Source organism: Punctularia strigosozonata (assembly GCF_000264995.1).
Source record: "Punctularia strigosozonata HHB-11173 SS5 unplaced genomic scaffold PUNSTscaffold_12, whole genome shotgun sequence".
NCBI lineage: Eukaryota > Fungi > Basidiomycota > Agaricomycetes > Corticiales > Punctulariaceae > Punctularia > Punctularia strigosozonata.
The window spans coordinates 20,147-30,871 of NW_006767444.1; the positions used below are offsets into that span (position 1 = coordinate 20,147).

The 10,725-nt window shown below is 58.9% G+C and overlaps 3 protein-coding genes across 3 annotated transcripts in view; 1 reads left to right on the forward strand and 2 right to left on the reverse strand.

Moving 5' to 3' along the window:
* The window catches only part of PUNSTDRAFT_46534 (uncharacterized protein), a gene marked incomplete at both ends in the record, with an annotated part of 5,190 nt that extends 1,132 nt beyond the window's left edge, over window positions 1-4,058 (forward strand). The window contains 13 exons of the mRNA XM_007386768.1: window positions 29-115; window positions 200-492; window positions 563-701; window positions 761-1,870; window positions 1,930-2,070; window positions 2,116-2,221; window positions 2,274-2,438; window positions 2,491-2,748; window positions 2,806-3,105; window positions 3,156-3,420; window positions 3,474-3,670; window positions 3,724-3,761; window positions 3,855-4,058. Of these exons, the coding sequence (XP_007386830.1) occupies window positions 29-115; window positions 200-492; window positions 563-701; window positions 761-1,870; window positions 1,930-2,070; window positions 2,116-2,221; window positions 2,274-2,438; window positions 2,491-2,748; window positions 2,806-3,105; window positions 3,156-3,420; window positions 3,474-3,670; window positions 3,724-3,761; window positions 3,855-4,058 (3,303 nt within the window). The remainder of the gene's footprint in view (window positions 1-28; window positions 116-199; window positions 493-562; window positions 702-760; window positions 1,871-1,929; window positions 2,071-2,115; window positions 2,222-2,273; window positions 2,439-2,490; window positions 2,749-2,805; window positions 3,106-3,155; window positions 3,421-3,473; window positions 3,671-3,723; window positions 3,762-3,854) is intronic.
* Window positions 4,059-4,112: 54 nt separating this feature from the next.
* On the reverse strand, window positions 4,113-6,035 carry PUNSTDRAFT_127659 (nuclease Le1). Its single transcript, XM_007386769.1, has 13 exons — window positions 5,797-6,035; window positions 5,708-5,723; window positions 5,571-5,651; window positions 5,443-5,512; window positions 5,232-5,381; window positions 5,173-5,177; window positions 5,081-5,116; window positions 4,949-5,017; window positions 4,884-4,890; window positions 4,749-4,834; window positions 4,499-4,681; window positions 4,372-4,443; window positions 4,113-4,322 (listed from the first exon to the last, which is right to left on the reverse strand). Exons 1-13 carry the CDS (start codon window positions 5,883-5,885, stop codon window positions 4,239-4,241), a joined length of 948 nt encoding a protein of 315 aa, XP_007386831.1. The 5' UTR covers window positions 5,886-6,035; the 3' UTR covers window positions 4,113-4,238.
* Window positions 6,036-6,884: 849 nt separating this feature from the next.
* PUNSTDRAFT_127660 (acyl-CoA oxidase) lies at window positions 6,885-9,273 on the reverse strand. The gene is made up of 6 exons (XM_007386770.1): window positions 9,120-9,273; window positions 8,868-9,066; window positions 8,682-8,801; window positions 8,473-8,622; window positions 7,826-8,397; window positions 6,885-7,769 (listed from the first exon to the last, which is right to left on the reverse strand). Exons 1-6 carry the CDS (start codon window positions 9,250-9,252, stop codon window positions 7,216-7,218), a joined length of 1,728 nt encoding a protein of 575 aa, XP_007386832.1. The 5' UTR covers window positions 9,253-9,273; the 3' UTR covers window positions 6,885-7,215.
* Between the last annotated feature and the right edge of the window lie 1,452 nt (window positions 9,274-10,725).

A 10,725-nucleotide genomic window follows, 5' to 3' on the forward strand; every position in this document is an offset into this window, starting at 1 on the left:
ATCGACGCGCTGGTGGGACGCGCGCGAGGTGAGCCACCGGCCGTGGCGCGAGACGCCGCGGAAGAAGAAGACCGTGCCCGCGGAGCAGACCGCCGCCTACCTGCACACGCGCGAGGTGAGCCCTCCCCCCCCCCCTTTATCTCCCTCAACCGCGTATAATATGTAATATATCGGCGCTCTCTCTGACGTCGTGGTTTAGAGGGTGTCGGAGGCGACGCGCGCGGTGCTCGGCACGACGCTCGACGTCGCGCACGCCGCGCTCGAGCTCTCGTCCGAGCTCCTCCAGCTCGCGCCCGTGCCCGGGCTCGCCGAGGCCGCGCGGACGCTGCTCGGGATCTGGGACGCGCTCCAGATGGTGGACATGAACCGGATGGCGTGCCTCCGCCTCACCGAGCGCTGCGCGGACGTGCTCTGGAGCGTACGCGAGGAGGTCGGCGCCGCGGGCGAGTCCACGGGCGAAGAGCTGAAGGAGCCGGTGCAGAAGCTGACCGAGTGAGTCTCCCCACATATTCTTCCGGTGGTCAGGCTGGGGAGCGATGGCTGATGATATACTGTTCTGTAGGGCGTTTGCTCAGGTTCATGTCGTCCTGCAGAAGCAGGCGCATCGGCCGTTCTTGAAACGGTACTTGAAGCGCGATGAAGACTTGCGCGAGCTGGCGGCGTGCGACGGCATGCTCACCGACGCGATGAGCCTCTTCGGCGTACGTCCCCAGGCTCCCGCTTTTCACCGCGCACCACGGTGCTGACGTGTCGACACTAGCTATCGATACAAATCCGTCTCCTGAAGACCGTTCAAGCCAACGAACGACGCCGGGCCGCGGAGAACGCGGCGCTTATCAAAGCCCTCGAAGCCCAAGCGCCTACTTCGCCCTCCGGGAACGCCCTAGGACTCACCACCGACGACAACCCACCCGTCGTCCCATCAGGGACATACGCTCCCCCTCCGTACGCCCCACCGACACCCCCCGCGCCCGCCTCTGCGGTTCCCCTAGGCCTCGCCTCGCCCGCCGCAACGGTCACCGCTTCGCCCCCTCTCTCGCCCTCCGACCCGGACCGCATCCGCGCGCTCCTGCACCAAGTCCGGTCGCGCCAGAACGAGGCCGACCTCGAGGCGGACGCGCGCGACCTGCGCCAGCTGATGCGCGCCGCGCTGCAGACGAACAGCGACGCGGAGCTGATCGAGGTGCTCCAGGTCGGCCGGGACGAGATGCCGGAGGCGATCAAGACCCTCCAGCGCGCGCTCGAACGCGAGGTCGAGCGCGAGACGCAGGACGACCGCGACGCGCTGGCGATGATGAGCGCGAGCGCGGTGAGCGACGTCAGCGCGATGCCGCCGATCGTCGGCGGGCTGAGCGCGAGCGTGACGACGGCGGACCCGGAGGCGGCCGGCACGCGCGAGGAGCGCGCGTTCGGGACCGTCAGCAGCCTCGCGAGCGTGCGGAGCCGGAGCAGCACGCTCGGGACCGAGTTCACGGGCACGACGAGCACGACGGACACGGACGGCTGGGGCGGGAACTGGGGGCGGAGCGCGGGCCGCGACACGCTCGACCGGGAGTTCATGGAGGGCGGGATCGAGGCGATGCGCCGGATGAGCCGGACGACGGAGAGCCTCCCGAGCTGGACGATCACCCGGTACGAGGTCGACCGCGACGAGAAGATCGGCGTCGGCTTTTTCTCGGACGTGTACAAGGGGACGTGGCGCGGCCGGACGGTCGCGATCAAGTGCCTCGCGCCGACGACGCCCAAGGCGGCGTTCGTGCACGAGATCGCGATCTGGAAGAAGCTCGACCATCCGAACGTGCAGACGCTGTACGGGGCCAGCAGCGCGAGCAGCGATCCGCCGTGGTTCTTCGTGTCGCCGTACTACAAGGTTCGTCGCCTTCGCCTCTCCGGTACTCTCTCGGGCGTCTCACGGCTTGTGGATCGTAGAACGGCAGCCTCGTAACGTATCTCAAGAACATGGAATCGTTGAAGGAGGGGGACGCGCTACGGATGATCCATCAGATAGCGAAGGGCATGACGTACCTGCACGGCCAGGGCGTCCTGCATGGCGACTTCAAGGTGAAGCCTGTTCGTGTTCTGATCTTCGGTGCACTTCTTAATGTGCTAGTACAGGCTGCGAACGTGTTGGTGAACGACCGTGGTCATTGCGTCATCACCGATTTCGGGCAAAGCGAGATGAAGTCGGAGGTTGCGAGGATCAGCGCAACACCCCCGCCTCGTGCGTACCCACGCCATCGGTCTTGAGAGCTCTCTTACTGATGCTTATGCAGATGGCACGTTGCGATGGCAGTCTCCGGAGTTAGTTGAAGGCGCACATCCCCTGACGCAAGCCATGGACGTGTATGCGTTCGCGATGTGCTGCTACGAGATCTTGACCAAGGGTGGCATGCCATGGCCGAACTTGGACGATGATACCGTTCGACACCTGATACTAAGTGCGTGATACGGGTCTTTCACTCTCCCCAGACGTCTCATCGCCCGATGTAGGGGAAGGCAAAAGGCCGCCCTTGCCAGTGCTGGGCCCGAACAGCGCCGAGTTGAACGCGCTCATCCGTCAATGCTGGGATCGCAATCCTTCTTCACGCCCCGGGTTCGCGGAAATTGCAAAAGAAATCAAGCGGATCCGCCACAGGAGCGGAAAGGCAGAGTCGCCGGTCCCACCGCCGATCGATCTGCCCGAGGAGCCTCACAGTCACTGGCCATCTCCTGATCCGCGTCCGATTGAGTTGACCGATGTCGACGAAGGTGAAGTGGATCGAAGTCGAGACCGAACGTCTCATTCCTGACACCCCTTCTTGATAGATCGCGTTCTTGCCGGATCACCGGACACTTGGCCGGCTTCGTTCAAGACTGCCTTGAGTGTTCCAGGGGAGTGGACGCCTACGGCGCGCACGCCGGCGCCCTCGGTCCACGGAGATCAGTCTTCGGACGGCCAACGCAGGGCATCCGAGAGTACGGACGAGCCCGAAGATAGTCGTCTTCCGCATAGTCACTCGTGGACCGACAATTTGGCGTCGCCACCACCACCCACTCAATCGTTCGCTGAGGCGAGGGACGAACGACGATACAGGATGCTGCTGCAGCACGAGTTTCATCAGTCACGTACGTGATCCCTGGCCGCGATTGAACTCGATCTGATAGGATTATTGTAGTAACGCTACCGTTATGGACGCCACAGGGTTGCGTCCCACTAGGCGCCGTCGGTTATCTGTCCAAGCCGGAAGGGACGTTCGTGACCCTACTCAATGCCTTCGACCCGGTCAGATCCTCGAATGGTCTGACCAACACGATGGCTTCCGTCCATGGCTATGGACGCGTGAACACGGGCAGCGTGCGCCAGGACAAACGAAGCGCCGCCCAAAGAGGCTTGGACACCATCTCGGGATGGTTTGCGTTCAGGAATGATTCGTCAACTCCGTGTGTAGCAAAAGCGTCGCTCTGATAAGTATGTAGACTCATGACCGCCTTAGCCCTGGCGTGAGGCGCCAATACTCGTTCCATTTGCACATGGGACACAAGGCAGCCTGGTTTGTTTCGGAGACGACCACCTATCGGTACATTGACAACCTGGAAGCGCCGAAAAAATGGTTCATGGCCAACGCGGACACCATACTTCAGCTGTACCGCCCGAAGCATCCCTTATTACAGAAGGAAGATCTCTACTTCAGTTCGTAATAATCTTGCCCGGAACGAACAACCTTCGCTGACGTTATTATGCAGTCTTTGGCTGTTTAGACGCACCCGAATATGGACAGCTAGTAAGCCACAGCCATCCCGACTCCCAAGTGAGAACCATTTTCCTCTTTCCGCGTATTTGCGAGTATCGACATGAGTGCTAGGTTCATTTCAAGGTTTTTTCCGCGCCCAAAGCCGGACAGCCATGGGGCGAATTTGCGCTCGAGCACGAAGCTGTCGCTGGCCCGGCATACGCTGAAGAAGCTCAGCGAGACTGGAATCACAAGGTTACGAGGGTGTCCGACGGCAGCCGCCTGGACACCGTCATTCTTGCCCGCCTCCGCTTCAAGCCTGATGTCGCAGAGCCGACTTCGCTATGATATACCCTTTATGGACAGTCAAATCATCACTCCAATGGACGGAATCACGCATGAATCGCATCTTTACTGCATGTATAGCAATGTATCTTAGCGGACCCAGTATTTATACCACTGATAATACAACATCGCTCTGCATTATTGATTGCTGGCACCGCGATCTAGCTACAGCCGTTCCTCATGTCAAGGAAGCATCGTAGCGCCGTCGAAGATGACGTTGAGCCAGGCAGCGAGGCGGAAGCCCTGCTTAGCGAGCTGAAGGTCAATCTGTGGCATGATGAGCACTCGACGTCGACCGATATCCGACCCAACTTACGATTGGGATTGCGCCGCTGAAGTACGTGCCCGAGCACAGGTCCTCGCCTGTAGAGAAGTTGAACACGAACGACTGCAGATGCGAGGAGTCAGTGCGTAATAATTATGGGACAGGTCCTTCCACTGACGCAGTCGAATGCGTTCGCATCGGCGGCCCAGACAAGAGGACACGCCAGCGGGGTGATCGCGTTGTCGGCGCGCCCGATGATAAGCTCCATAATCTCGTCCTTCAGTTCACGCTTCGAAGACGCGGGTTCGGTAATAGAAGAGCAGGAAATGAAAGAAGCGGCCTGCTTGCTGAAGTCGCCGGTCTGAATAGGGAAGGTTTAGTCGTTCTAGTCGTTCGTGTGGGAACCGTGTATAGGGCATGGTGCGAACCTTGAGTCTGGTAACGAGCGAGTTCGCGTAGGTCTGGACGTTGCTGTTGAAGCTCGTGTCGATGTGTTTGGTCAAGATGCCGGTGTCTGAAAGAGCTTCTCAGCCTATTCGGTACGTGCCGGTGCAGTCACTCACCCCAGACCTGCAGCGCGGGAGCGATCAATGAAAGAGACAATTGGAACATGAAATGGGTAACGTACAGCATGAAGGTTCGTCGAAGACTCTCCGGAGCACTTTGCGCTAATATCGTTTCCCCCAGCTTCGAGGGCCTGTGAGTATTCAAGGGTCAGTTCCGCTTCTCGAGAGAGCATTGTGAGGGACACTAAGCACACCTCGACATGTAGGGGCTGGCCGATGTCTCCGAGAAACTAGCCCGGACATTAGTCAAAAAGTCAAAAGGCGTTATTGTCTACGAAGCGCATACATGGTCTTCGGATGTTCTCAGTCAGTGCTGGCCTGACATCTGAGGGAAAAGACGCTTACCGATGAACTTCAGGGCTTCCTGCCGTTGTTCGGCGCTGAGCGACGTCATCTGGACTCGCGTGGTGTAGTTGGCAATAGCGGTCAAGATGCAACGCCCGTTGGAACAGTCGCGCGTCTCGGAAACAGAGCAGGATCCGTGGAGAGGGTCGTCTGGTACAGTAAGCGTATGAGCGGGAATATGACGGTGATGCCGATAATGCGGATCGCTCACCCTCAGCATCAACGAAGTGTAATGCGGATGACCAAGAAAATGCCGCCTCCGATTTCACTTCGTCTGCCCACTACTCAAACAAACGTGAGAATACGTGAGATGAGAGGTTTGACCTCTGCGATACGCACGGTTGCTGCAGGTCCGAGGGATTCGTTGTACTGAGCACCCAAGGACGACTTGACGAACGAAAGGGCCTTCGGCGCTAGGAACTGCGGCCCTGGGGTGTCGGGTTCAAACATACAATAAACATGCGGGCGTCGGATACCTGTTGGGCGACATATCTAGCGGAAATGACCTTCGGTGAGCCATGGTGATGCTCCACAAGCGAAGAGGGCGAGAAGAGTAGTTGCCTACCCTACGGTCTCATGGCCTAGATTTCCCCACGCCGCGGCGCCTCGCACGGTCAAGAACGCCAACAGCACCGAGGAAAAGAGGGACTTCATATCGCGACAAAGATGAAGATGTCCCAGGCACCGGCGCGAATGTGTGCGTCGAGTCCGAGCTCACCCTCCATGCCCGCAGGAGTCTTATACCAGAAAAACAGCTTCTGTTCACCATATGGTTTGTAGTTATATTTGGAGTTTTCTGCCTGGAGCCCATGTGCGATTTGAATCGATGGATTTGTTCTGCTCAGGAACGTGTGCTGGCCTGTCGATAAGCTTTGGAGTATGCGCTCACTATCGCTCCCCGCGAGAACAGTGGATATCCTGAGGGACGATGGAGGGTGATCGCAATTTCCGTTGCGAGACATGAATACGTAAGGGCGAGTCGGCTCGAGTTCATGATTGTGTCCATGGTCCACGACGGCCTGAAAAGCAGCAGCGAGACCAGACACGAGCTGAACAATAATGTGTACAGAAATCCCGAGCAAACGAGCAAGGCTCGAGGGTGGCGTTGATCGATCGTCGTCATTGTGAGAAGAGAAGGCCCGTAGGGAAAATGCGTAGCCTCGTGCGCATGGGCTCGAGCGCGTCGAGCCCCTCGCACGTTGCGGTCCTTGTGGTGCACGACGGATGCGGGAGTGAACGTGTTTGCGTGCATGTATGCGCTTGTGTACGCGCGTACGATGTACTTGCAATGCGTTACACAGCCAGTGTGGTGAGAAGGGCGTGCCGTTCGCAGAGGAAGTTCGATCGGTCGGTTTTCGACCCCGAGCGACACAGCGGGTATAGCATCGTTGCCTAGAGAATGCGGCACATCTGATACAGGCCTACGCAGGCTGGAAAGGTCGACGTCTGTGCATGTTGAAAGAGTAGAAACGTTTCCCACGCGTTGCCCAACAACCACGCAAGCGTCACAAGCACACCAAGAAAAGTTGAGTCATGCGAGCAATAGATTCATAAGGAGCGACAGTGTACAGAGACATATATGGACAGACTAGGCGTCCATACACTATATGGCTTTATACAAAAAAGCTCTGCTGTAGTAGATAAGTATTGATGGGGGGGACGACGCTCCTCCAAAAGGCGTATACGCTAAATTTAGTGCGAGTGTTCAAAGTAGGGATGGATAGACGATAACCAAAGAGAGGATAGCGATGTGAGTTTAGTAGTCAAGAGAGAAATTGTGAGTCGACTGCGAAGACGAAGGAGAGTAGGGAGGGGATGACGGAGAATACGAAAACACGACGCGAAGCAGAAGAGACGAGACAAAAAAGGGTTGTTACCCACGGAGTCGCGCGAGGAACGAAAATGTGGGGGCGACGATCCGTGTGGGGTGATAAAGAGCGAGGAAATATGCACAGGACGCAAATGGGGGGTGAGGGGTCTCGGATCACAGGTGCGCCTGGATCCTATGGTGGTGGTCGTGATGGTGGTCCTCCACGATGCCGGTCTGCTCGATGATGTCGCTGCGAGGACGGTGAACCGGCAGGGACTGCACGAACTCGGCCCAGAGTCGGTCGTCCGTGATCGGCGCGCAGACGTACGCACCGACGCCCATGCCCTCGACCCATTGCGCCATGTTCGGCCGTGCAGCTTCGAGCGCGGCGGCTTCCATCCTTGCTGCACCGTCGCGGGTGACGAGTCCGGCTTCGACGTACCAGGCGAGGTCGGCCTTGACGCATTGCGAAACGTAGAGATCGACGAGCGTCTGCGGGACGCGGTCGGCGAGGGCGGCCTCGTACGCCATCCGGTGCGAGATGGCCTCAACCATCGCGCGGCAGCGGGTGAGCACAAGCGAGGAGAACTCGGGGGAGCGGTGGCCGACGCGCCGCGCGAGGTCTTTGTACTCGGCGAAGACGGCGGCTTCATGCTTGGCGAGCAGGCTGGTCGGGTCGCGGGGTGCGGGGAGGGCGTAGCGCTCGAGGATGAGCTCGTTGGCGAGACCTGAAGGAAAGACCCATTCGTCAGCGACGAGACGGTGGAGGTTAACAGAGACATACGGATGGAGAGCACGAGGGTGTCGCCCTCGGCGATGCACATCCCGCGCAGCTCGGCGAGCTGCTGGATGATCTGGTTGTGGCCGAAGAGCCCCTGTGCGCCGCAGCGTTCCGAGAGCTCGTAGTGCGACGCCTGGGCATGCGACATCATCGCGGCCTTGAGGCATGTCGCGACGCCATGCCGGGCGCGGGGGTCGAGCGAAGGATCTTGGAAGTGCTTCACCGAATACCGGCTGAGCGCGTCGAGCACGTACGACTGCGCGACGGCAGTGTAGACGGGGAGCTCCTGGGTCTGGAAGGAGAGGATGGGGACGCGCTTGCCAGCTGGGGAGCCGACGTGCCGCCGAAGGCTGTACTTGTACGCGACGGTGGAGGCGACCTGGAGGTAGGGCACGGCGGTGGAGGAGAGGCAGAGCGTGCCGACGCCGATGCGCCCGATGGCGCTGAGGAAGTCCGAGTGCGGGTCGACGGACACGGAGAGTTTGCCGAGGAGCGCACTCGGGGGGAGCTGCACGCGGTTGAAGGACGTGATGCAGTGCGGGACGGGGGCGGCGCCGTGCCGTGTCGGGAACTCCCTGGATACAAAGAGTAGAGTAAGAGAAGAGTTAGATCGAAGGTCAGAAGCACGCTAGATAAGAGCAAGGACTGACCGTGCGGTGATGCCCTTGGACATGTAGTAACCGTCATTCATGCGGACAATGAACGGACGGATGCCGCGACGCTCGCCGCCGACAACCAGCTGGGCAAAGACAACGGCGACGCAGGGTCGCCCGAGCACGGGCGAAGTAGGCGGCATGCATCTATTTCCCATGTAAGCTTCTGAGGCACAACAATAAAACACAATAGAGGGGTAACGTACTTCGCATCTTCAGCCGTCGGAGAGTTCAGCTCGAAGTTTCCGTTAGGAAGCAGCGTGGCTGTCGTGCCCAGGTTGTACGCGTCTAGGCCGTGGCCCACCTCGGTCAGACAAAATTGCCCACTAAAATATGACAATTGATCAGAAGCTGCGGACAAGAACAGTAGCGCATAATAAGGAGTTACTCACAGAGTTTTGAACTCTGATAGGCTTTTGAGTAATGGCCGCAGGTCTGGCCGTTGGGGGAGGAAGGAGGAGATGGTGCCCATACACAGGTTGTAGTGGATGGTCATGATGGTCAGCGCGGAGGCGTCGAGCGCAAGGACGGGGTCCTTGTGCATGTCCCAGAACTTGTTGGAACATGTCGCGACGTCCTCAATCGTCATGCCTGAGACATAGGTCAGCAAGGGCACAAGCAACTTAACCCATGTCGACACGAACCATATGCACGGCCGATGGCCTCTGCGCGCAGGTACCCGCGCTCTGCCTGGTGGCGCGCATCGGGCGTGGGGGGAGTGGAAGGGCCCGCCTTGTTGTAGAGATCCGAAGAGAGAAGGGACTGCGAAGGCCACATAGCGCCAAGAACAGGAGGAACGGGGGGGCAGAGACGGTCGGTCGTAGTTGGCGGGCTCAAGGTATTTGTACTCGGGCGCGTGGGCGGCACGTTCAGGCGTACGGATCACGGCGTTCAGGAAATAAATATCGGACGTGCATATTTTTTGTGTCCACAGCCCGTCGCAGCGGGCTTCGCACGATGAGACGCGGCATCACGTTGCATAAATTGGAACGTGAAGGGAGTTGGCCGAGATGAGATCGCCACCCGGATGGAGGTCCGAGTCAGAGAGACAACCCGTCGCCCGGGGAATCGCCCCCAAGCGGCCCGTGCTTCCCACGCCCCGTGCAAACACAATAGCCCCGCTGGCTGAGTTTTTACCAACTGACTCCGCTACCACCAAATCTCCGTTCGGGGCTATCTATAACTTGCATATGCCACAAGACAGCAATGTCGCATGCCCGAACGTTTCGCACCGGCCTGGCTTCGCGACATTGCATTTGCATTTCGTTCTCGGCGCGTTGCTTTGGCGCGGCGGGGCGCGCTTATTTTTCCAGCGCTCCGACCCTGCCAGGGTGGCTATGCTGAAACGCATTAACCAACTCCGCCTGTGCGCGCGGAAATTGGTATTTTGACTCGGCGCGTGCATTTCACTGCCCCCCCTTTATTGTCTGCCTCTCGCAGTCCGCAGGCTTTCGTTCCCTCCCAGATAGCGTTGCAAGATAGGCTACGAGTCCCAGACAAAGCGAGGAATAAACTCCAGTCAAGCACCCATCCCAGATCGACCTGGAAGTCCCAGATACCGCTCAGACAAAACATCCTCACTTGACACTCGGGTGTGGCTCTCCGAGAATCCGCGCGCTCGGCGTTTGTCTGGCCCTCGCGAGCGCATTGTGCTACGAATCTCCGCCACTGACGGGGGTCCACAGTCGTCATCAGCACGCTTCGCGGCGCTTTGACTTGGCCGCTCCCCAGTTCCCTCCTTCTTCTCCTTCTGCGTGGGACCACAACGAGGCGTCGAGTCGCGCCCACGAGCAAGATCCATCTCATCTGGCAATGCAAATCATCCCTTAACCGAGGCCCCATTGTACGAAGACCGTGTTGCCTCGACCCCATCAGCCGCGACCCGTCCGCATCAGATGAATCACGCTCGTATATCCTCACTAAACACTGCGGCCGAACTGGGTGGACGTGCTTACTCGGTCCTCGCCCGCATGCGCATTTCTCTTTTGTTCTCCACTCGCCCCTTCCTGCTCCTATCGCGCCCGATGATCCGACCCTGATTGCCTGCTATTAGCGTGCATATCGCTATACAAATAACGACGATACGAAATGATCCATATTGGATGTGTTCCAGCCCATCAGCTGGGCAATATATTTCTTTCCCTGAATTAATGAGAACGGGACAAAGCGCGCATGCATTATTTTCGTAGCACGCCACTGCATTCTTCCGCGTTCCCGGTCGCGGGAGCCGATCGCACCGGAGGGCACGCA